This window comes from Anser anser (assembly GCF_964211835.1).
Source record: "Anser anser genome assembly, contig: SUPER_W_unloc_6, whole genome shotgun sequence".
Lineage (NCBI taxonomy): Eukaryota > Metazoa > Chordata > Aves > Anseriformes > Anatidae > Anser > Anser anser.
In genome coordinates, this window is record NW_028154226.1 from 184,688 (window position 1) to 211,567 (window position 26,880).

At 44.4% G+C, this 26,880-nt stretch overlaps 1 protein-coding gene across 20 annotated transcripts in view; it reads right to left on the bottom strand.

The window, feature by feature from the left end:
• LOC310888937 (SET-binding protein-like) overlaps positions 1–26,880 on the bottom strand; it is a 310,630-nt gene that overhangs the window by 71,177 nt on the left and 212,573 nt on the right. For 18 of the 20 annotated variants that reach the window (XM_083852582.1, XM_083852581.1, XM_083852580.1 and 15 more), the window contains one exon: positions 22,608–26,070. In XM_083852582.1, coding sequence (XP_083708708.1) covers positions 22,608–26,070 — 3,463 coding nt within the window. Of the gene's footprint in view, positions 1–1,145; positions 1,630–15,296; positions 26,071–26,880 lie in introns of those variants that run through there. The other 2 variants (XM_083852593.1, XR_014576265.1) reach the window with 2 other exon arrangements.

A 26,880-nucleotide genomic window follows, 5' to 3' on the forward strand; every position in this document is an offset into this window, starting at 1 on the left:
CTGCAGGGAAACATTACACGAATTACATAATCCCAAGTAAATGATGACTAAAAGTAGACATGATAACAATCTGCAGGTGTTTGATGGAGACAAATATAAAGGAGGAAGAGGTTTTACTTAGGGTCATCCAAAGGGTAAAAGTAGCAGCAATCCAAGATGGACAAGATAAATTAATAGGTTTTCTCCACCTCTAATGACTATGCTTCTATTACATTAAAACAGAGGAAAATCTACAGAGAAATACTGAACCCATTTCTAATCCAGACCTTCTCTGACAGATTAAATAGTACAGTAGATTGCAATTTCTTCTTCTGCAGTCAAATGTTAATTAGATTCCTTGCAGCTGTCTGTATATCCTTCTGAGTTGGCTGATGAGCACATTAACAATGAGAACTGATTCAAGAGTAGAGTGAAACTTCCTTCTGAAGGATAATGACACATTTGAAGCACAGACTGGTCCCATCAAAATACAAAACTGATGAGCATGGAGTGGTTCTGTTGCATATTTTATACCACATGCATTTGGCTTTGCTGCCCTGGTGAAGGCAAGCTCCAAATAACCTGTTATTTGGTTATTATCCCATGGTCCTCAGCTCCTCCACCAATGCAGCTACTGAGCATCAACCCGAGAAACAGAAAGCTAATAGATATTTTTTCTATCTTTTCTAACTAGTCATAGGAAAATCAATCCACTTGACACTTCTAAGCCTTCCTCATTGTCCTGGTTTCAGTAATGATAGAGTTAATTTTCCTCCTAGTAGCTGGTAGGGTGCTATGTGTTGGATTAGGATGAGAAGAGTGCTAATAACATGCTGATGTTTTAATTGTTGCAGAGCAGTGCTTACACTAAGCCAAGGACTTTTCGGCTTCTCGCTCTGTCCTGCCAGCGAGCAGGCTAGGGGTGCAGCAGGAGCTGGGAGGGGACAGACCCAAGACAGCTGACCCAAACTGGCCAAAGGGGTATTCCATACCATCTGATGTCATGCTGAACAATTAATGGGGGGGGCTAGCCGGGGTGGGGGGGCCGGCTGCTCAGAGATAGGCTGGGCATCGGTCAACGGGTGGTAAGAAATTGCATTGTACATCACTTGTTTCATACACATTATTATTATTATTATTATTATTTTCCTGTCTTAATAAACTGTCTTTATCTCAACTCACAGGCTTCACTTTCCCGTTTCTCTCCCCCATCCCGGAGAGGGAGGGGGGAGGGTGAGCGAACAGCTGTGTGGTGTTTAGCTCCCTCAGCCGTTCCAGCTCCCGCAGCCGTTCCAGCTCCTGCAGCCGCTCCAGCTCCTGCAGCCACTCCAGTTCCAGCTCCTGCAGCCGTTCCAGCTCCTGCAGCCGCTCCAGCTCCTGCAGCCGCTCCAGTTCCAGCTCCTGCAGCCGTTCCAACTCCTGCAGCCGTTCCAGCTCCTGCAGCCACTCCAGTTCCAGCTCCTGCAACCGTTCCAACTCCCGCAGCCGCTCCAACCCCTATGATGGGTCCAGCGTGTATTCCAACCCCTGTGGCTGGGTCAGAGAAACGAGCTGTAGCAGTGCAAGTTGCCCCTGCAGAGGGTATTCCAACCCCTGTGGCAGACCCTGTGGCTGGGTCAGAGAAACGAGCTGTAGCAGTGCAAGTTGCCCCTGTAGACAAGGTGAAAAAATGGTATAGAGATTCAGGTCGTTTAGAACGCAGACAGTCTTCTGCTAGGTCTAGGTATAGAGAAGACGAGGGTGGGCCATCAGAGGTGCAGGAGGATGAAGATGAGGATAAGGATGTCGAAAAATCAACAGTAACTACCTGAAACCTATACCAGCGTGAGCTACGAGATGTGTGAAAAGATTTTGGTCGCTGCATAGGTGAGCAGCTTGTCACTTGGCTGCTCTGGTGCTGGGACATCGGAGCCAATTGTGTGGAATTAGAGGGCAGGGAAGCCAGGCGGCTGGGATCCCTTTCTAGAGACGCAGGCATTGACAAAGCAATTGGAGATGGAGCATGATCTCACAGCCTCTGGAGGCATCTCCTGTCAGCTGTGAAGGAAAGGTATCCCTTCAAGGAAGAACTTGTATGTCTACCAGGCAAGTGGACCACCATGGGGAAGGGAATCCAGTACCTGAGGGAATTAGCCATATGGGAGGTGATTTATGAGGACCTAGACAATGGACAAATATCCACAGATCCAGATGAAGTCAAGTGAACACGACCCATGTGGCGGAACTCTGTACGGAGTGCACCATCCTCATATGCCAGCTCATTGGCAATAATGGCCTGGAGAGAGGATGAGGAACCCACAGTGGATGAAGTGGCTAAACAACTCTGGCAGTATGAAGAAAGTCTCTCCTCTTCCCTACAGGCCTGCGTCTTGGCTGTGGAGAAACTTTCTGAAGAGGTCCACCAACTGGAAGAGAGATTATTTTCCTCCCCACCTGTACAAACCAGTGTCTCAGCTATTAGGGGTAAGCGTTCATCTGTGCAAGGAAGACGATATGGTGGGCACACACCCCGCGCCACCCTGTGGTTTTACCTACGTGACCATGGAGAGGACATGAGAAAATGGGATGGAAAATCTACTGCGACCCTAGAGGCACGGGTACGTGAGTTGCAAAAGAAAACAATCGGGAAAAAGGGGTTCTCTGAGAAGCTTGCTGCTCCAACTTCCAGCAGGCAGTTCTTCAGACACAGAAATGAAGCTGCCGGCCGGGTTAAACCACAACACCATATTTGCTCAAAGGGGGTCAGTTATTCTCTACCACTGACACATCGTTAAAACATGCTTAATAAAAGGGGCCACTAACAGGAACTCTTCTCTCTTTGGTTGCTACTTGCACCCAAGTCCCAGTTTCAGGCAATGTAAATGAATAAACTCTGAAATTCATCTTTCATTCTCTTATATTGCTTTCTTCGCTGCTTACAACTCTTTGACTGTGTGTATACCAGTAAATATATGAGCCATAATCCATTTTCTGCCCCTGAAAGTGGGCAGATAAGGTGGCTTGTCTTGCTAGGACTAAATTTCCTACTCCAAAACAGGGCAGCCTTATCTGCATCTTGCCAACTGTAAACAGTCCCTGGCTTATGATGTCCACTGAGTCACACTCAGGTGTTATTTGAGGAGAGCCTGTCTGGCACAGGCCAAAATGTGCCAGGGAGGAGGCTACCAGCAGCTCAGGAAAATCCTCCTGTCCCCATTCCATTCACTGATACAGATGAATGCAAATTGAGCCTTTGAAGCTCAACTCGTTGATTCAACATCATCGAGATCAGCAAGTGTATAGATGTGCACTCTTGTTCACAAGAAAAATACTTTCCCCTGACTCTTATCTTAGGATGCAATGAGTCACCCTCCCTCAGTTGCTTCCTCCCTCCCACAACTATAGGAGGAGCCCCAATGACTGGTTTCTACTGGCTGCCTAGCTTTTGGATGGCTGAAGTGAGACGAAAATACCATGCTAAAGGATTAAGGACTTCCTCCATGTTTAAATCTGAATGGTATTAAAACCAACCTCGATTTTGCAAGGGAATGAAGAATTCCTACTAAGAACATATGCAGTTCAGCTCTTTCCTGTGAAGTTGCCATATGGCAGAGCAGTGATGGGAAGAAGAAAAATATTGACAGTGATGATATATCTTATTACAGAGCATTCGGACCAAATTTTCCTCTCAGTTACACTAGTGAAAATCTGGAGTGAACAGCCCTGACTCGATAGGAAAATCAGATCAGTCAGTGGATATACAAAGCCAATTATGAGAGTGAAACAAAAGCAAACTTGAGAAACATTATGGTATAGTAAAGAAGATGTGGTAGGATGCCAGAAGACAGGAAGTCATTGGACCCAGCACGCTGACTCTTCTTTTGAAAAAATCATACAGTCTACAATAACCACAAGTGATCAGGATCTTGTTTTATGCCTGAACTTGGCAAACGGTATGAAAGCTGCCCAGAAACATCTGTTCTGGCTTCCAAACATTTATATAGCCCTTTGTTAGAGTACCAAAGATGGCATCACATCAATAGAAAAGAAGCATTGCAGAAGAAAGCAGTACAAGTATGCTAGAAGGAAAAGTCCAAGTTTAACACAAGATCTGCAATGTTTTACACACCAATAACTTTCATTTATTCCTTGCTAAACACTTAGATGATCAAAACTTTAAACCATATTTGACAGACAAGACCAGCAAGTGCTTCAAGGAGTGAGACCACAGGAGGCGGTGCATTCCTCTTTCCATATTACTTAGAAATACATTATAGTTACGTTAGCAGCAAAAGCTGCAAAGATAGCACTGTTTGATGACTGCATTACAAAGACATAAAGGCAAATGTGTAGCTGAGAAGGTGTCTGGAAATATTACGGGAAGGACATTTGCTCAGTAGCAATTGAGTATGGTTTACTAGAAACTTACTCTTAAAACCAGCTAGCAAAATAACTATTTTTTGTTTGGGATTCTTTTCTGCTTGTTTAAGATAGCAAAAAAATGTATAGTTTTTTGTTTGTTTGTTTGCTTTTTTTGCCTATATGGCAATATGATGTCATTCATGTAGACTGGAAGTAAAAAACAAAGTCAGTGAAAAAAATATATCAGCAACTTCACACAAAAAAGAGTTAAACTGTAACTTAATAAACTATTTATATTTTTTTCTTGGAGGCCTATAAAGACCGAGGTTTTGCAAAGGAGTTCAAGGGCAAACTATAGCCAACTCAGTGTCCACAGTTTCTTTGGAAGCAGCATGGAACATTTGGCCAGATGAAACAGTGCCAACTATCCAGTACAAAGTCTATACTTTAATTTGCAAAAGCAAAAAGCTGTGATTTATACCTCTGAAAGGAAGAAGAAGAAGAAAAAAATCTAACAGATCTAACAGTACATTCTGTGTAGGTTTATTATTTTGCCAACAGTTTGTGGGTTGGATGATGAGGTACATTCCTGAAGATTAAACATTACCATTTTTTTAAAACAAACAAAACAGCAGGAAAAATCAAAATTCCCCTAAAGCAGAGGCAGTCCTTGTGAAAGTTCAGAGCAGTTGGGGCTTTCCCTTGGCTCCTTTTTTAAAAAAGAAAATTCATCAACCAATAGCGTTAATCAGCTCTGGCTCACAGACAGCATTTTTGCTTCCAGTTGAGGACAATTAGAGGCACAGTGTCAACTGGTCATTTATTAGGTTGTGTAAAGCTTTGTGGATACACATTGTTTTTGTGACATTAAAAATTCTCATGAAAAATAGTGCTGTTACATGCAGACATCCCCTGGTTTCTTCTCCTTTTAAACTCAACAGATTTTCTAGTTCAAGGGAAACTCAGAAGTGTTTTTGAGAAGAAATGCACGCTGAAAGCAAGCAGTATAGCTCCAGGGACAAAATCAACTGGTAAGTGAAAATCAAGAGGGGTAAATGATGAGCTATCAGTCCATTCCTTTGTGCCTGATTGTATCCTTTGTAGCACAGATAAGGGAAAGAGGTCTTTATGTGTAGACAAGTGCTAAGAATGAGAACGTTTAAGAAAATGAACATTTGGTCCTTTATAGTTATTGTGACTATACTGCCATCACATTATTGTCCAACATCATTTCTTCAGCCCTCTTAAACCATCAGAAACCCCTCAATGAATGTCCCTAGTAGGTGATTCACAAACATATTCATGATAGACCCTCAAGAAATCACTCAAAATTTGGCCAGATGTTATGTTTAAAAATGGAATATTGTTTTTCAGAGAAGATTCTTTTTCATTGCCATGACTTCTCCCAGCCACCAAAGGCCTATTCTAAGACTGCAAATTAAAAGTCAAAGTAAATATATCATCATTATGCAATAAAAGAGCCCTGCCAAAAAAAAAAAAAGTACATGAAAACCCAAAGGATGAAACAATATCATTCTGCAGACTGAAAAATATCACTTATTGCTGAAAAAAGTACTCATACGTTGCACATTGTTAGAAAATTCTTCTGGGTTTCTTGGCAGTCAACCTGGAAAATCTCTCTTTAAACTTGCCTTTAAAGCATCTTATATAATACTAGTAAGAACAAGAAAGATCTGGGAAACAAGAAACTACATTTAGGGTAATTCCAGGTACCTGTTGTAATACTACTCACAGTCTTCCAGTCCCTAAAATTTGTGTGGGATTTCAGAGCACCACTACCCAGCTCTCCATCTCCTCCTTAGAAGTAGGTGCACGTTAATGGATAAACATAAAACAAAACAAAAACAAACAAACAAACAAAATTGTGTAAACTTCATCTCCTCTGGCAACACTCAGAGCAGAAGGCAGTGTAAAGGTACATTTTACCTGGTACAAATCAGGATGCATGTTTACTGCAGTCTTAGTCCTGCCCTCAGTTTCGCTCCACTGAGCCTCATATCTTATGAATCATTGCTATTACTCTGGAGCTGGTTTCCATGAGGGCTTTCATCTTTAATGTTTTTGTTCCTAACAGACTGGTCTTATTTCAACTTTCACTTCCTGTGGCAGGATATATTTGAAATATTATAAAGTTAAAAATAAACAAAAAAAAAGGAGATGAGTTTCTGAAGTGTAGATGGTAAGAATATTTACTCTTACACTGGGCGAGAAATGAAGGAATATAAATTTGAATCACAAAGACAAAAGCCAATCTGTTAATCAGGGGGAAGGAGGAAGATGTGCATTCCACAGACCCAGTATGACAGTTTCTTCTTCTATGTGCCTTCTTTTCAATGTTCTTCAGATGGGATGCTAGACAAGGTAGATACAGTATGGCAATTACTATGTTCTTATGAAATGTGGTAATTGAATAAAACACAGAAGTGTAGTACATCAAGTTGACACATGCTTATAGAAATACATGTGGCTTATCAGTCTTTATGGCAACCGGATTTTTCTTGTTTGTGTGAATTTCACAAACCACATTTTAAAAAAATTCCTTGCTCCTCCTTTTCTTTTCTTCTTCTTCTTCCCATCCCCCTGTTCAATTTTGTACTATTTTCTAGGATCTTTTAAACCAAGATTATACCCCACTGGCAAATTTTCCTATAGGAGTGTGATAGTCATCAAGAAAACAATATCATTTGGATGAATTAAGACTCCCTAAGGAACCGCTGTAAGAGCTAGAAAATCTATAAAGTTCTTACTGAAAGGTAATCCAGCTTGTGCTTTGGTCTTTTAGAGTAAAATATTAGGGTTGCTTTAGAGATTTGGAGTATTTCTAGTCAAGGAAAAGGGAGCATCACTGCTTTCTTAGGCTATCAATATATATTTGTGAGGCAACAATAATTCTTCCAGTGAATTTCATGTTCCCATTCAAATGTCTTTACTTGTTTTAAACAAGGCAAGAATTAAAAAATGATACTACACTGACAACTAAAAATAAAGTAGCTTGGCAACTGAGTTAAAATAAGTACTGCTGCTAGCTTGATGTAAATAGGAGGGAAACCATATCCTAAAAATGACTTCTATTGCTTCTGGGCATAGCCACCCAGGGGAAGAAATGGCACCTGCCCTTCTTTAGTCATTTACCGGTTCTGGGGGAAAAAATCTCTGGAGAGCAAATCCCTATCTGTAGAGAAAAGGTCAGTCCTGCTCTATTTCTGTCTTTGGTAACCCTGCATAACTTCGTGGTTGACGCTGCAGTAAGAATTACTGACGCTCATACACGATGCATTAAAGTCTGTTGCAATTAGCTGCTTCTTGCTCTGACACTGACCTTCTGGCATTAGCCCTCCCTGCACCTTGGTTTATCTGCCCATAAAATGAGGGTAAAGATACTGACCTCTCTTGTAAAACCAGTCTGAGATTTACTGCGGAGAAGCACCCTGGACAAGCTAGGTAGAATAACACCCAGTAGCATGTGTACAGCCAGCACAAACTCCACTGTCTTGGCAACTCTGGTTGAGAGATGCAGTCTTATGAGATTCGCTTTTGTCTGAACTTGACTCAGAAAGGCCAGTTTACACGAGATACCATTGGCCACCAGACAGTTTACATCGGTACAATTTTACTTGGCCTTCAAAGCATCTCCTATCCCCTGAATTAGCAATTGCTCTTGGGGGAAACAGTATATCATATCTTTGATGAGGACATAAGACATAAGGATGATAATAAGAGAAGTGATGATGCTTCTTAGTTACACTTACGGCTTGGAAAAAGGAGTATTCTTCTGGCCATGGCCAAAGGTCATTAGTTTGGTCCAATTTAGTGGACCAAAGACAGGGCAATGCCAGGGGGCCAGATGGCAATGCCAGGACCCCTCTTGCACTGTGAGGAGCAAGAGCAGCTGCCCAGTACTCTGTTAAGCACATGAAAAAAGCTGCCCCTGGTGTAGGAGGCCTGATGACAGGGCCATAGCAGCCACCTGGATGGCCATCCAGCCTCCTTCTCCTGAGGCCACCTATTTCTGTTGACTAGCTGAACAGCAGCATCCCTTGGGTGTTCAGTGGCATCACCCAGACTTACACTGTTTTGACGTAAATATTCTCCTTCTCTCTTCTCCCCCTCTCCCCCTCTTAGCCGTGAAGCATCAACCTGTGTTTCACTTACCAGTGAATGCAAAGTGCTTAGCAAGTAAGTTTATAGCATTCTTCATGAAGAATTTACATATAGAGAAAATTAAATTTGACTTGCAATCTAATGAGCTATTTTGTAATTTAATGAAATGGTGTGACCTACCAAGGGACTTGGTCCAAAGAGTTTTGTGTGCTAATCCGATGCTAGGCACACGGGAGGACTTCAGGGATACCAACTTCTCTTGGGTGTCTTGACCACCACTGAAACTGCAGTGCTATAATTAACACCAGTCATGCTAGTGAAATGGAAGACCAAAAGCTACCTGTGGGAGTATAGTGCTCAGGATGAGCACCAGTGCCAGCCAGAACTATCACTAGGGAGTAATTAGGTCTTCTGCAAATCCTAGCAGGACCGTCACATCTCCAGCTACCTTCTGGCACATCGCACTTAAACGCTGAGTGCTGAGTAACTGAGGACTCCAGTATAGATGGGATAACATTGAGAAACAGGGGGAAAAAAGAGAGAGAGAGCAGCACTCTTGGAATGAGAAGCAATGTCTCTTCCTCAGAACATTTTACCCTGTGTAAATATATCAATGCTATTTGCATTTTAAGTAAGCTTCTGCATGATTCACAGTGAATCAGAGGAAGCAGCTGCCCTGCTCTGTGCCCAGGTATGGTGTGAAAGTAAAGCAGAAGTGCCATCTAGTCATAATAATACACTTCATTTATAGACCTCATTTCATTTCCAACATCTCAAAGCCTTTCAAGCATTAATTAATTAAAATCTTGCAACAGCCCTTTGAGTTAAGCAAGGACTATTATATCATTATATTTGTAAGTAAACGTGGAGACCCTGGAGGCTAGATTGAGACTGCCTGCTTTAGGCACTCAATTTAGATGTTGCAACACCTAAAAGAAATAGGTGCTTGGCTCCAGCAGAATGATTCACATCACTTAGGGCAGGTGCCTACGCAAACTACACAAGTAATGCAGGCTTGGATGCCTCTGAAGCAGCACCCAAGCAAAACTCACACGTTTCTCCCCTGACTGGTGGTGAGCTGTGGTGCCTCCATGGGATGACTTGGTGTGGCTGCACACAGCCACGCAGGTGGAGGCACCGGGAAACATTATTTTCAGGGCTGCGGCTGGGTAAGGACTTAATGCAAAGCTCAGCAGTGTGCATGCTTGCCTACGTGGGATTCAAAATGCAAATTCCCCTCTGAAAGGCAAGCACCTGTGCCATGGGGTAAGTGGGAGGAGGAAACACAAGATATTAAAGGTTTGAGCACTAATCTGGAAATTGGAAAAGTAGAGATGCAGGCTGTTCTGCCCGAGGGGGCTCACCCCAGCATCCCCACTTGCCAGGGCAATACCAGGCTACAGGTGGGGCTGGGGTGGTGGCTCTGACCCCTCCTGCCGCAGCCCAACTGCTCAGCAGCCAGATAGGTAAGATGCGGAAGCTAGAGCGTGTCAGCCCAGTGGAAGGGGAGGTCTTTTGCCTGAAAATCTTCTATTTTAGAGCTCTGACAGATGAAAGGCATGAGAACAGCTAGGTCAGGGGACAGGTAGTCCCTCATGTCCCAGGCTTAGCTGGCACTTAAGAATGCCCAGGCATTCCCACACTGCTAAACAGACTTTTTCCTTGTCCCTCTCCTATATCCTGATATCCAGATCCTCAATGCTCTGCACTTGTTAGCTGGCCATTAGGGAGCCTTTTGTTTCATCTGAGAGGAAAGCTGGCCATGGGCAAGAAGACAGTGTGCTCCAGGTACAGTACAGACATGCACTGCACAACCTTGGCTCTCACCTGGTGCAACATTGCAATGCTAGCCTAAAGTCTCCAAACCCCCAGAGTCCCTCTAGTCACTTCCCAGAGTACAAAGGAAGCAGGTGGCTGCAAACAGCCCCCATTCTGGCATCTATTTTAGAGTCAAACAAATAAACAAATCAATAAAACTGAAGAGGGACATTGCCCAGTGGAGATCAGGATCAGCATGGGTTGGTCTGTCCACGCCAAGCACTCCCAGCTCTCAGCTGTGTGAACGCAAGCCAGCCTGTAACAAGCAGACCAGAGGCGAAGACTCTCTTTCTGATTTGGCCCACAAAAACAGTATAAATATGTCCCAAATTTGTCTTGTTGAAGTGTTTCATGCTAGCTGAATGTCACCTAAAACCAGTGGTTTTGGTCGGACTATGACTCAACGAAGTGGGCCCTTTTCGATACCTGGGGAAATATTAGCTCTGCACCATCATGACTCACAGGTCTGACTGCTGGGAGCTACACACCTAGCTGCTTTGAGCTTTCAGCCACTGAACATGTGTGAAACCATATGCTTATGTGCTTAAGGTACTCTTAAGTCTGAAATGCATGGCCCAGATTAATACACATGCTCAGTTTCTCTGGGATGTAAGTGCTACTTCAGATCAAACAGCCATTCCCTGGTACTTAGACACTCCAATTCACTCACGTGTGGACTTCAGTAGACTCATGGATGGTCTCAATCACATCCACTGACTTATTCAGACTCTGCACTCAAGAGTCCTTAATCTGGGCTTGAGCCTGATTTATAATCATTTTTACCTGCTAGGGGTCTCTTTAATCTCAGCAAGACTCTTTCCTGATTAGCAGGAGAGATGGAGAATTTGGGTTAACACATTCTGCTCTACCCACTCCTTAACATAAGAGTGGCTCCTATTAGTGTTTTAGCAGTTGTCCTTTTATGCAAGGACTTGCAGAGCTGACTTGACTAAACTTTTAATGGGTATGCTTCTAGTGTGGGAGGAAACGTTAAGCACTGCTTATTGTTACTTAGAATTACACACTGAAATGCCGTAGCTCTACCCAGAGTTCCCAGGCATCTAGCTACTTGACTATCTACCACAGCACACCGTATCACACCTACGATCTTCCTTACTGCCTAAAGTCATGTCATGATGCACAGTAGGAGCCAAAGAATGCTGGGTGTGCAAAATGCATGCATTGCTTCAGATTGCAGCGAATTCATTTAACAGATCAGGCAACAACCAGTAATTTCAGTGCAGCAGATTTATCTGCTCTTCTTATTTACCAAGATGGTGTCTCGCCAGATCAAACCAATGAAATTGCAACAGATAGCCCAGCGCACCAACAGCAGCCAATATCTGCCAAGCATCGCGGAGAGGCAGCCCATTAAAAAATGTTCTGCCACATGTCTAGCGCTCAGTCTGCCCTGTTGGAAATAGTAAAGTTAAAGTTTTCCAGTGTACTTGGCTGAGTCAGAAGCGCTTTTGGGCAGTCATGCACAGGTGCACGTATTGACTACCCTGCTAGCAGCAACTTTGGCCCCACCGTGCCAAGGGAGATTTGAACAAGTTTCCCACCTCAGCTCCACCCTCAGCTGAGGTGGGAAAATTGGCCAAAGTGGTTTTGAGGTTTTGTTAAGAAGCAAAACAGGAAATGTGCATGAATCCGGAGTTTAACTATTTTTTGAACTTCTTGCTCTCCCAGAGTTGTTTTTTTTTTTTTTAATAGAAAATAAACAAACATCAAAATGACAAATATTCTGCAACTGAACACGTCCCAGGCCTGGGATAAGCCCAAGCATTTATCAGTGCAGACTGGACTTCAGGCAGCGAAGAGATCCTAGAATAGTCCAAGGAATTTTTCTTTTCTTTTTTAAGCAAACCATGCATCTCAAAGTCTGTGTCAACTTACTTAAGTGCTCTTATGCCAAGTAATCAGAGCTGGCACAGAAAACAACACTGCCTGTTGCTCCCTTCCCTGCCTACACTGGAAGCAAGAAAGGCCGAAGATGCAGAGCTGAAATGTCAGCTTGTGCCCTCTGCAGAGACCTCGTACCCTCAGAGGAAGGACCACTGAGGGGCTCCTAAAAAATCAGTGAAAAGGACAACAAGCACATCAGTGGGGTAGAAGCCAGGGTGATCCTTCAGGCAGAGAAAGAGTTAATTTGAGAGCTACAGGCACTGCTCAGTTGATGGCATGGGTGAGTAAAGTCTCCTTTCTCCTGAAGCAAGGAGCACAAGCCTGGCTGTCACAGTGTGCCGAGCCCTACGCGCATTCCTGCTACCAATGCTGAGGGTATCTGCTGCCCTTGCACTGCCCTTGTCCCTTTGGTCCCCAACCAAAGAGACAAGCCAGGCAGCCCAGGAGTGGCAAAGCCTTTCCATCACTGCTGGCCCCAGCATGGGACCTAATGCTAAAATCCTCCAGAATGGGAGCTGCAGGCTGCCCTGCTCCTCTCCTCACTGGCACGCTGCTGATTCACATACCGTGATACCACTGGGAAAAGTCTACCTAGATGCCTCCACCACTGTTTTTAGTGGTGTATAACACCGGATTTGGGTCGCAGTCTGTGATCAGATATGCTGATGTCATTCACAAGCAACCTCACTAAGACCTGCGAGTTACTCATACATAGAATAAACCTTGGCTGTGCTGTATCTTGCCATTGGGATCAGCCAGGCGAGTTCCTCACAGTTTGCTCCTGGTTTATTTAAGCTGCCTGTGTGTGCTGCAGGAGGCATCAGCAATGCTTTAGCTGCTGCTGCAGCATCACTCTGACATCAACACTTTTATTTGATTTTCTGTCACTGTTCTTGCAGATTAAATTTCAACCAGTGACCCATGGCTTGATAGCTCATTAGCAAATCCCTCCAAGCCATCCAGTCCTGCCCTTGCCTGACAGTTAACTCTGCATTGCACACACTCCTGAAGCCTCCTGAAATCAGTGCCACCCCATGCAAAAGTTTGGTCAAGCTAAGTGCTGCTGAAAAAGCCCCTGGGTATTCCTGCCGATCTGCGTGCCTTCTGTGACAGATCACTACTGTTCCTTATTATGAATCCTTGCATCCTAAAACCTCCTCCATGGTCAACACTTTCCTTTCTCACCCTTCCCCTCAGCCCTTTATCTATAGGGGAATTATTCTGATCTCCTTCTTAGTGAAACCTTAAAACAAGGAACTCTTGCTCTTTTCTTGTTTGGTATCATTGCTGCAATACGGTAGGTGAAGACAACTAGGCTAATTCTCTTTCAGCTTTCTTTTGCTGTGATAGATGAATATAAACTCTTGGTAGGTGGTGGGAACAGAAAAGCCTCCCCAGAGCATGCTCAGGAGGTCACGGACCCCAACTCTCACACTTGCAGTTGGGCTGGATGGGATGTAGGTCACCCTGAGTGCATGAGGATCCAACTCACTGCAGATGTCTTGAGCTCAGCTCTTCCTATGCCCAGACTTGTATCACAGTGACAGGCAGGTTAATAGTGAAGATACAGCAATTGCTTCATTTTACTTCCTCCATGGATCTAAACAGACCTCTTGCCTTGTACTTAGATTATCAGTGCCTTCGAGTGGGAAATAATATTTTTTTATAGTGGGTATAGTCCAGAGCTATAACATACTTTTTCTTCTAACTCTTCTTAAGGCTGCAACTTAAACAAGTACCCACTGTCAAAATCCTAGCCTGTCCTCTCCCTCCAGGATAATGAAATCTCTACAGATGCCGAACTGAGGCTGGTTGCAGCAGTTTCTGTGGCACGGGGCAGGTAGAGCCTGGCTGCATGGACTCTGGCCACCAATGGGACGCGGGACGCTTCCCAGCCCCACACCCTCATTTCGCCTCAACAGAAACTTCTCTCCTTTGGGGTTGAAGTCAACTTCACCGACTTCAGTGGAGAGACATTTGATTTATGTGGGTACAAGAAGAGAATCAGGCCTTGATTCTTTATTGTCTTTTAAAGCCAAGAGCCCAGCAGAAGCCAATTGTGTCTGACATGAAGCTGCTGCACACCCAACATAGAATCTGCACAATTCCATAAACCAGCAGTAGTCTAAATAAAAACTTCAAACAAGACATTCTGGCATTGGCCAGAAAGAGTGAAGATAAATAGCTGGGAGCAGCCAAGTTGCAAAGGAAGAACTGCTTGACTGTTGGACAGAGAGCAAAGTGAGAGGCAGAAATTAGGCAGGGTGCTGGGAGGCTTGCAACACTCCCAGAAAGCAAAGGGGTCACAGCATTTAATTTGATGAATTCATCACTGATCCAAAAGACTTTGTACTGAGCCTCAGGCAGCGCAATAAACATACAGTCATTAAGAGAGGAAATAAAAGATTGGTTGGGTGGTAAGTACTCCAGCTCCCTCTCCCACTCCAGCTTCCCTCGTTTCTTCTCTCCTTGGTCAGTGCAAACATTGGAAACAACACAGTAAGAAAGCGGCAGTGTTAAACAACGACAACAAAACCCACTGTATTTCAAATGCCTTGGTCAAAGCACATTTAAGGAAAGCTTTGACTAGTTTTCCCCATCATTCTTGTCTTCCCTTAACAGCCCATTCCTCTAGGAACTGCCGTGGGCAGGATGGAGCAACAGCCACACCACTTTGGCCTCCTCTCCCCAAGACTGGCAGAAAACAATAAGGACATTTCTCCTAAGGGGGCTGGATAGCACTTTTGGAGGTCATTTCAGTAGTTTTGGTTGTACGCACAAGCATCCAGGGGGCCAAACAGATGTTTTTATGAATGTAATTGTATTTACAAATAATGGGATTTTGTAAAGCTCCGATGCTGAGTTTTATGGGCCAGATGGTATAAACACTCACCCTGTAACTGTACAGGGCCTGTCCCTCCCCACCTGACACAGGGGGAGGGAACAACCCCCCACTGGCACTGGGACTGGAAAACTGTTGAAGCTGCCTGAAGCTGTGTAGGGGCCTGGGGTGTCAGAGGAAACCATTGGCAGAAGCCAAGCTGGGAAGAGGAAGGGTGACGAATGCTCCACACGTCCCTGGCAAGTGAAGTTCGCACCTGGCTCTTCTCCCATCCACTTCAAGTACTCACCATGGCTCTCTGCACCAGGATACTGCTTTTATCCCCCTTTTCCAGACAGATGCTGAGGTTTAATCCTGTTTAGATATTTTCTGGAGTCACGTGAGAAAACTACGATACGTAAGATGGGTCTCCAAACATCAGTCCACCTCCGCGTCTGTGCATGCACTGCCACGTGCCACCTAGGTGCCACTGGGTCAAATCTTGCTACTGAAGAAAGGAAGGTGACTTATGCATGTGTTTGAATCGATATTCGATGAAATTTGTTCACTCCCCTAATTCTCCTTTCTCCCCGGTTGTCCCAGTATGTAAAGGTGCATCCATGAGCATCCACACAAGACCCGGTCAGGATAGACATTCATAGTGTGTCTCTGGGATGGTCAAATGAGAAAACTTTAATCAAATACAGTGCTGGACCCATTTCCACTATTCCTGAAATATATTCACTACAGAATAATGAACCAACCCTGTAACTCTGGATCTATAAAAATATTATTAATGGAAAATAATATACAAATATCAGCAAAGTTTGTTTACTAAGGCAGTTGACTACTCTTATTTGTCTGGGTCTTCCCTATACATTCAGAAGAAGAAATAATTTTACTCACTACTGAAAAGTAGTAAAACTTTGGGTGATTAAAGCTTCATGATAATGGCCCAGAAGTGCATATGCTGTTTCTGAAACAACAACAAAACCCTTGTGGTGGCTTTGCCAATATTTCACCATGTTTGTTTTTGCTCATAGCAAGTCCTGTTTTAAATCACAATAACACATTTGACTTCTGAGAGAGGATGACCAGAGATCTATTCTGTGCTGCATGGAAATGGCCCATTCCAGCAGAAAACTGAGCCGTGGAGGGGAGTTTTGTCAAGGAAGAAAGCTCATCTGGATAAATGGCACTCCTCAGCAGCGCGTGGTTATTTATAAGTATGTTTGTACTGACATCAGATTAATGCTGTTCATCCACTTGATTGTCACTTCTCCCCTGTTCCAGTATTCCTCCTACTCTTCCTTTGGAAGGTTTAATCAACCAACGTAAGGCTTTTTAACAGGAACAAGGACACTTTCAAGATAAAGACATTAAAACCAACTTTAAGCAATCACAGCATAGAGTTGTGCATTTACTGAATGTAGTTTGTTATGTATGTACATACACGTGGCACAGCCTCTCTTCCCCCCTCCAGTCTTAGGGCCAAACACTACTCACTGTGTGATGCCCATCCTTCACCTAAAGCTGGTGAATTTCCTTCAGTATTTCCTTCAGACTTAAACCAGCACCATACAGACTAGCTGAGAAGGAAAGGTCAAGTCAGAAGAAATTCATTCACTGCTGGACCTTAGGGGTGGAGTGGGTGGGGGGGGCTTGTAGGAAAGTTAAACATTAACTTGTAAAGCACGTTTGTCATGCTAACTATCCAGCATTCAGAGACTGGTGGTTACCACCTTCCTAATAGCTGCATAGGATTAACTTTATATTCCTGGAAATTTACTGTGCATGTTATCTGTGCTATATCTGATGAAACCCATGTACTTATTAGCTGATCGTTCAGCCATGATGCCTAACATGCAAGCAAGACACCCTTTGTTTGTATACCTTTACCAAGGACAAAGACAGTGGGATCAAGTGCACCTTCAGCAAGTTTGCAGATGACACCAAGCTGAGTGGTGCAGTGATACAACATAAGGAAGGGATGCCATCCAAAGGGACCTGGGAAAGTTTGAGAACTAGGCCCATGTGAACCTAATGAGGTTCAACAAGTGCAAGGTGCCAGCAGTGTGGGCTTGCAGCCCAGAAGGCTGATAATTCCTACTCTTTTCCAAGGCACAAGTTATCGCATTAAGACTGCTCATCATCAGTTCAAGCCTCTTCTTCAGCACCACGTATGAAAGAGAAGCAGACTGACATGCTAGGAAGCTGAGGAATTTGCCATGTGGACCTCTTTCAAACACAGCTCTGCTCTCAGTCTCCCCAGCCCAGCTGTGTCACCAATCTGTGGCCTCTCCCTTGGTCCCTCACCTGGGGCTTTAGCATCAACTGGCGAGCAGATGAAAGGCTCAGCCATCTAGCTGTGCACAGTGCCTCAGGTCATGGAGTGCCAGAGGGGACCCAGTGTGCTGCAAATGCATGAGGTGCACCTCTGGCTGTGCAGAGCAGAGGGAAAGAGTCAACTCCAAGGCTTAGTGCACAACACAGCTGGAAAGATCTCTTTAAGGATGTGCCTGAGTGACAGTACAGGCTGTGGCAGGGCAGGGTCTGAAGCATCTGCTGCATCCTTGCCTACAGGCCTGACCAATGCCACAAAGTAGTCATCTGCAGCAGCCAAATAAACAAGTAGCATTCATTTAGGTACCATTAACCAGTCTTTTTAAATACAGGAAGGTTGGGTGAGCACAAGGAATCTTGAAAAAAAAAATCTGAAAAATGCAGTAGGAAGAAACAAGTCACGGGGAAAGGATGGGAAGGAAGGAGAAGAGTTATTAACCAGTGTTTATGAAAAGGATCTCCAGAGCAATGGTGGAGAAACAGGCAGTGCACCTGCATTTACACTGCACTTTTAACTTCAAGAGGTCCCAAGACATATCAAATGAGCCAGAGCTCACAAGGTCCCCTCTAGAGAATGCCCAGGGACAGCCCAAGCTGGTGCTGTGCAGGGAATGGGACAAGCTTGCTGCAGCCAAGCGAGGTGGTTAGTGGCACTCCCTGCGTGGGACCTGGCCCTCTTGCAGAGATTTCCAGCTCCTCCAGAAAGAAAGTGTAATGGCTTTTCCTAACCTTTCTAGATCACAAAATTATACACAGGCTTTAGGGTTATATGGCAGGGCTATTTGCTACCATATGCATCGCCAATGCATAGCATCAGGGGATGCTGATTTTTACAGAAATGGCTAAGTGCTGTTATAACACAGGTAATAATGACAAAAATAGCAGCAATACAATGACACCTGCACCAGCACACTACAACAAAGCTAACTGCAAAGCCTCAATGCTGAAGAGCACTAAATGGTCCTCTCATAGCTCTTGTCACAGATATCTTTACACAGGGTTTTGCTCCATATTTCATCTCCAACAACATACCATGAAGTTGCAAATGGCATTCCTGAGCATGCCAAAATGCCCATGCAGTACAGATAAACACTGAAATGATGATATAAATCTATTTTCAGCTTTCATCTGAATATTTAGGATGTCTCCTCTTATCTCTGTTACGTATTACTTTTATATTGTGAAACTAATTGTGAAAGATGACAAATATGGGATGGCAGGAACAATCAGGCTACGGAATTGCCTCCTGGGACAGAGCCGTGTTCTCATGGGGTGCCTTTTTTTTTCCCCCCTCCCTTTTACCTTTTATTTTTATGATTAGACAATCACTGTTTAGCCACCTCAGGGAAATGCAAGGTGAATTAGGAGAAAAAAGGCCAAGGTTATAATGGAAAAGTTTAATCCCTCCTCAGTGGAAACCAGTTAATAGCTATGGCTAGACTGAAGTATGGACCTCTGTTGGGAATCCCAGTGAAGGTCAAAGGCAGAGAGGAAAAAAGCTGCATGGAGATCTTAGACAGTCATAAGCAGACAGATGTTCCTAGGCTTTAATGAGCAGTCTTGGCTCCAGGCCTTTCTTGGCAGAGTTGTTTAGTTTTAGTATTTTTCCTTGTAGTGCAAGGTATGGCTCTGGTTATCTGGCTCTGGTTAGTTAACTGCTGATGATTTTTCCATCTAAATAATAGTTTGACAATGAAGAAACCAGTTCATAATCTGTGACATAATGGATGAATGGCATGGAGAATGGTATGCAGTTGTAATCATGAAGAACAAAAAATAAATAAAAATAATAATTCTGGTTTAAATGAGAACCAGTTTTACAAGTTTAAACAGCAAATCTGATGAAGCTCCTATTGCAAGTTCTACCACTCCAGCTTATGTTTTTATTGTCATGGACAATAAACAGAAGGAAAATGACAGGAAATAGACTTTTTCTTGACAAATTATATTTCCAAATCAGCCTGGTGGGGATAATGCCCCTAATTTGGAAACTCTTTTGGGTTCACCAGTGCTGAGAATTTTTTCTTGACAATCTGCTGTGCCTAAATGAAATATGTTAAATTGGGAAAATAGGCTCAGCAAACATCTTCTTCTCGGAAGTGAAAGAGGCTACAAATCCAACTGTTATCAGACTGTGAAATCAGTGACTTTCAGTGGACAACTGCAAAAAAGCCCCATCAAAAATTCTGAAGACTTTTAACCCTTGTTTGCTGTGACACAGCTTCTTTACTGCAATAGCCACCACATCGCTTGCCGGAGAAGCATTTTGTTATTTGACAGGCATGTAGCAACCCTGATGTAGCCAGGGACTGAATTCAGTCTCTTCCTACGTTTCAAAGTATCTAATTTCTGGGTGTCACAACTGGTCTGATATAATGTGATATTGTGAATGGGAATGTTTCCATAGGATAAGCTCTCATTTTAGACTGCTTTTCATTATAATAGCACAGACCCTGGTCTCGGTGAAGGAAATGGAAATGTCTAGGTGACTTAAGTATGAGCAGACCTTGGATCTCAATCAGCTACAAGTCAATAACAAAATTAAGAGCCTCACATTGGCAGGTTATACAAATTCCCTGCTCCCTCTGTGCTCTCTGCTGATTCTCTTTTCTTTTTGGAGGCTACGAATTATGTTTCTTTGAAGCTCTTTTTTAGCACATCAGAATCCCATTCATTGTTGGTTTGTTCAGTAAAGCTCACCCTTTTCCAGAACCAAGTGTGAAATCTGCTTTGTGATAAATATCTGATGGTGCAGGAGCTCTGGGCTTGCTCCCAAGCTAAATTCACTTATAATACAAAACACCTGCCTCTGTGCCATCACGAATGCAGCTCCCTATTGTAAAGTACAATTCAGTCTTTCAGACGAGATTCAGATTCACAGAATCACAGAATCATCTAGGTCAGAAGAGACCTCCAAGATCATCTAGTCCAACCTCTGTCCTAACACTAACAAGACCTCCACTAAACCATATCACTAAGCTCTACATCTAAACGTCTTTTAAAGACCTCCAGGGATGGTGACTCAACCACTTCCCTGGGCAGCCCATTCCAATGCCTAACAACCCTTTCAGTAAAGAAGTTTTTCCTAATATCCAACCTAAACCTCCCCTGGCGCAACTTTAGCCCATTCCCCCTCGTCCTGTCACCAGGCACGTGGGAGAATAGACCAACCCCCACCTCCCTACAGCCTCCTTTAAGGTATCTATAGAGTGCAATAAGGTCGCCCCTGAGCCTCCTCTTCTCCAGGCCGAACAATCCCAGCTCCCTCAGCCGCTCCTCGTAAGACTTGTTCTCCAGACCCCGCACCAGCTTTGTTGCCCTTCTCTGGACTCTCTCGAGCACCTCGATGTCCTTCCTGTAGCGAGGGGCCCAAAACTGAAAACAATACTCAAGGTGCGGCCTCACCAGAGCCAAGTACAGGGGGACAACCACTCCCCTAGTCCTGCTGGCCACACTGCTTCTTATACAAGCCAGGATGCTGTTGGCCTTCTTGGCCACCTGAGCACACTGCTGGCTCATATTCAGCCGACTATAAACTATCAACCAATACTCCCAGGTCCTTCTCGGCCAGGCAGCTTTCCAACCACTCATCTCCCAGCCTGTAGCGCTGCTTGGGGTTGTTACGCCCCAGGTGCAGGACCCGGCACTTGGCCTTGTTGAACTTCATACAGTTGGCCTCAGCCCATCGGTCCAGCCTATCCAGATCCTCCTGCAGAGCCTTCCTGCCCTCGAGCAGATCGACACACGCACCTAACTTGGTGTCGTCTGCAAACTTACTGAGGGTGCACTCGATCCTCTCATCCAGGTCATTGATAAAGATATTAAAGAGGACTGGCCCCAGCACTGAGTCCTGGGGGACTCCACTAGCGACCGGCCTCCAACTGGATTTAACTCCATTCACCATGACTCTTTGGGCCTGGCTACCCAGCCAGTTTTTAACCCAACGAAGCGTACGCCAGTCCAAGCCACGAGCAGCCAGTTTCTTGAGGAGAATGTTGTGGGAAACGGTGTCAAAAGCCTTACTGAAGTCAAGGTAGATCACATCCACAGCCTTTCCCTCATCCACTAAGCGTGTCACTTGGTCATAGAAGGAGATCAGGTTCGTCAAGCAGGACCTGCCTTTCATAAACCCATGCTGACTGGGCCTGATCGCCTGCTTGCCCTGCAAGTGCCGCATGATGACACTCAAGATAATCTGCTCCATGAGCTTCCCTGGCACTGAAGTCAAACTAACAGGCCTCCCCTGATAGCCAGGACTGCCGATAAATGATGGAAAGCGGCTTGGCCAGCTCCTCTGCCAGTTCTCTCAGTACCCTCGGGTGGATCCCATCCAGCCCCATTGACTTGCGTACATCTAAGTGCTGTAGCAGGTTGCCAACCATTTCCTCGTGGATTATGAGGGCTACATTCTGCTCCCCATCCTGTTCCACCAGCTCAGGGTACTGGGTATCTAGAGAACAACTGGTTTTGCCGCTAAAGACTGAGGCAAAGAATTCCTTTCCCCCAACACTGCAGGAGAGGAACAGATGTCCTTAACATCCAAAAGAGCTTCCTCCCTTCCTATATACCCAGCTTGCATTTCCAAGTCATGCGTCCTCAAACTCTTCAGAGTCACAATTGGCTAGGGTTTATTGTTTTGATGACACCAGTCCCTCCCACGGCCACTCGATGCTCAGGATAATTACCTTACACCACACCTGCCAACTGCAAGTGAAAGATTTACACAAGGATTGTACCCAGGGTCTCCATATATTCAGCACTGCCATCACTGTGATGGGTCCCTCTGGATCACCAGCATACCACATCAGGCATGGGACCTTGACCCACAGCTTCCCCCACAACTTGCCCAACCCATCAGCAAATGGCTTTTGTACACTTTGTGGGCCAGAGTGAAGACTGCTCAGTACCATGGCTGTACTCCCAAAGGCTGGGCAATGACCATCACCCCAAGACATCAGATCCCAGTAGGAGGGATGCCTACTTTTCCAACAGGCATTGCAATTGCTACTGTTGCAGAACACAATGGCTAGATTTCTGGAGGATTTTTGGTCCAAGCAAGGATAAATATGCAAAGGCAAGAGAAATATTTATGAAAATTCTGGGTAACAACTCAAATGCTTCTAAAAGGTTTCAGCTTAACACATGACCAAAATGGGATGCGATTGCAAAAAGCCAGAGAAGTTAGTGACTCAAACATAGTTGTTGGAAACAGCAAGTCCCTCTGTTCAGCATTAAAATTAAAATACAGTAAGGTAAAATAGAATAAAACGGAGCTTACCTGAAGAGGACGAAGAATCATAAGTACTTCTGTCCTTCCTATTTGTCCCGAAGGGCTGAATGTCCTTTTCCCTGTAAGTTCCAAACCCTTCAAAGCTTCTTCTTTTATTCCCACTTGCATCATTGTCCCGTTTCTCACTCGAGGAATTCATTTCACCAAACATGTCCAGAGACTCTGATCTTGCATTACTCTCAGTATTACCAGAGTATCTTTTTGTGCAAGACTCAATGGGATCATTGCTCGAGTCACTTTTTTCTTTACTCTGTGTCCACTGCTGGGCATCAGAAAGTAGTAACGTAGACAGTGTATCCACTTCGAAATTACTCTTTGAGCCTTTGTGCCCAGTTTCACAATGCTGGTGCTTCTGCTTCTCCTTATGCTTGCTTTTCTCATTGAGCAAGGACAGATCTTTATCTGAGCCACTTAGCCTTTCATTGATCGCATGGCTGGAGAAGCCAGTGGACTTGCTATCAAAGAGACTGCTCAGATCTTCATGCGTCCCCAATATCCACTCATCCTTAGGCTTGTGCTTATGTTTGTGTTTCCTTTTGTGAAGTCGGCCACTTGAAAGGCTTGTTCCTCCAACCTTTGGAGGAGCCAAAGAGGGCTGCATGTCTCCAAGGCCCATTCCCACAGATGTTTGTAGGTGCACTCCATGTTTTGTTTTATGCTTGGCAGTGGTGGACATTTTCATATGAGAGCTCGCATGGAATTGGGGTGGGGGCACGGTAGGTCTCATAAATGGGGAAGCTGCTCCGAGTGTGTGAGACAGGTACAAAGGAGCTGGATACTGACCATAGTAACCAAGATTCATCATAGGCATTGATGTGTAAGGCATTCCATAGGGTGCATAGTAACTCCCACTGGGAATAGGGTAACCGAACCCTTGTAAAAAAGGCACCTTTGTCATGGTGTCATTGGTTTTGGCAGGTCTACCACGCTTCTTCTTAGATTTCATGTCAGAGGTCCTGCGAAGATAGAGCAATGGGTCATACTGGATATATGGCACAGGATAGTAGTGATCAAAATTAATCCTGAAGATGCTGGGATATGGATTTTCATGATAAAATGTGTAACTTCGATGGGAAATCCTGAACACTTGAAACTTATTGATGAGTTCCTCAAGGTCTGCCAGAAACTGGAGGTCATCTCTATTCTGCAGGCTTTTCCTTTTCCTCTTGTGCTTTGGCTTTTTAATGCTCTCATGAGAGAGAAAGTTATCCACAATTAGATGTTTCTGCCGGTGACCATGCCTGTTCTTTGTGCTGGTGTCGGATGGGATAGCCTCTGGATTGTCCAGGCTGCAGAAATCAAAGGAGTATCTCCGGCGGGATTCTGAGCTTTTCTCGGCTTGGTCAGAAGTGCTGTTGTTGTCTGTACCTATCCCGCTGTCGCTTGGTATGGTTTCCTCGCTGTGAGACTCACTCACTGGCGACAGCGTGACTTCTTTCAGAGAACCTATGTCACAGAGGTGGGAAGGTGAATTAGCCATTAACCTGGGTGGAGACAGCTTCCAAGTTCCACTGAGCATTCCTTTCTGGGTTTTTGTAGGAAGAGCACTGATAGGTTGAAGATTTGGCATAGTTTTTAACTCTGAAAAATTAGTTTCAGTACTTGCAGGGCTAAGGTTGCCATTAGTCCCCACTAACTGTGTCGAAAGCTGATGAATAGCTGCTGGTGACGATGCCACAAGTGATTGCAAGTTGGAAGGCACTGCTGGGTTTTCTGGCTGGCTGGAAACAGGCCTTGAGTGCTTGATGGCTGTCTTAGGTTCTTCTGGTTGAGGCTGCAGCTCTGCTCTTGGCTTCCTGCCCCGTTTTTTACCAATGTAGATAGTCCCCCTCTTGCTGACATTGATTTGCTTCCCTAGCCTGACATCAATGGTTGTTGGCCCAGCACTAGATGGTGGCTGGACTTTTGCTTTCAGAGCTATGCTGCTGGAGCAGGAGGACAAGATCTGATTGAGAATGTTCTTCCTCTTGAGGGTCTTCATCTTGTTAATGGTCTTGATAGTCTTCTTATCCAAGACCCCAAGCTTCCCAACCTTTTTGTGAAACTTGAGTTCACTGATGGACTTGTCCTCTCCTGGGACCATCTGGGCCAACTTGGCCAGATTCCGTCTCCTCTTCCTTTTCTTTGTTCCTGGAAATTCACGATTGATTGGACTCACTGGGCTGGTAGAGGTTCCCTCATGAATGGTTTCAACAGTGAGCAAAGGCTGTTTCTTTGGTCGTCCTCTTTTTTTCTTGACAGGTGTGATCACAGTAAGACTGTCTGTATTGGTATACAGAGGGCTGGATGGTGTGATGGGATAGGCTGAAGGAGGCTCCACCATCAGCTTCTCAGATGCTGTCATGGAGGTCTCCTGAAGGATAGATTTAGGTTTGCTGCAGGTCCATCGCCTCTTAGCTGCAAGTTTGGGGTGCTGGACCTCAGATAATTTGCTAGCTGTGGGAAGATTGGGGGATAGGAGAGTGGATGTCACAGCTACAGATTTTCTGAGTCTGGTGGCACTGTTGGGGGAAGCTTTGTCAGTAAGCACACTGCTGTCAACAGCTACTAAGGGGGACTCATTTTCAATCACTTTCCCCGGCTTTGTGGCTCGAAGATCTTTTTTACTCCCCTCTGACTGAGAACTAGTCCTGTTTGCTACTTCACTACTCATAGCAAGTACAGAAGGCAGGCTTTTCTCCTGGATAGCGTTCTCCATGTAAGATTTTGTAGATTGCCTTTTTTTCCTTTTGTGGCCAGATGTATCTCTTGTCGGAGACTTTATTGGGATAGTAATTCGTACATGACTGGTGTCACTTTCACAACTGCTAGCAGAAGTGGGATTCTGCATTGAGGGTGATGCATCCAACACAGTGTCCATCGAGTAAGACTCCTTTTTTCCTTCCATGCTGTCATGGGATTTGCTATCAAATGCTTTCTGAGCACTCTTCACCCATTCAATGTCTGCAGTTTGGATGGTTTGACTTATCAAGTCCTTTTTGCTGGACTTCTTTGTACTCCCAGCAGGCTGATCGGGGGCCTCCAGCTGCACTCCTCCCTCCTGATTACCAAGAGACAACAGCCCATTGCACTCAGAAGCACTGCTTGGCTGGGCGGCCACACTGATGTTGTTGGGTGATGGGACTGCACTGCAGATGGCAAGCTCTTTGCTGCTGGCCGACAGCTGCCCCCATGTGCTGCTGGCACAGGACTTCTTTGCTTGGGATTTGCTGAAGGAAACTCCTGGCTCTGGAGTGGTGACCTTGGTGGCACTAACTGCTTCTCGACTGGGTTCTGTGTTGATGAAGCAACTTTGAGAAGTGGATACAGTGTCGGAGCTTGCTGACCAGTCAAGATGGTGCTGGTTGCTACTTTTCTGCTGGTGCTTTGATTTTAAGGTGTCACCAGTGAAGTCTTGTTGGAGGCCTGGATCATAGTGCAGAGCAGAATGTTTTTGTGGCCTGTCATATACCTGGAAGGTAGAAGAAAACAAAAATAGGAAAAAAGTTAGTTTATCAGTCCAGTCATAACCACTGGCTGCAGCTCTTTCATTGTACAGTGGATAACAGCTCCTCTAAGCTGAGGTCCTCATAAGGGTTAGCAGCCTTTATAAAACGTTCTTATACTTCAGTCAAATTTGTTTTTAGATTCATGCACTGTAAACAAGTTTTGTTTTCCCATTCTAAAAACAATAGAAATACTTCTATAAATGCTAAATTGCTGAGGAAACATCTTCTATTGATTTTTAATTAAAAAAAAAACCAAACAAGTAAAATATTCCTTTTCAATGGATGAATGGTGTAACTCAGCCTCCTGGTGAGAATCTCTTTTTCCTTAAAAATAATCCCCTGCAGAACTTGATGATCAGAATTAAGCCCATTGTAAACAACAAGAATGCAAAATTATCTAGGAAGTTACAACAAGAGGAAAACCCATGAGTTCACTTCCCCATGAAGCCAAAATCTGCAAAAATTTACTTGCTTTAATTTTCACTTAGAAGTCATCCCCACAAAATCAGTGCTTAAAAGCGAGAAGCATAGCATCAAGTGTGTTGGGTATGCTTGTTAGGTTCAAGATTTGCATTATTCTTTTTCAATTTTAATAATCTGCTATTTGCATTGCTGGTAAGAGATATTTTCAATATGATTTCTAATCCAACAGAAGCCTTTCAAACTGCAGGGGTAACAGTAAAGGCAGAATTACACCGAAAACTTTTATAGAGTAAAAGAAAGTCTGCTTTTCTTCTTGGTAGGCATCCTTCAGATAAAGAAATTATACTTGT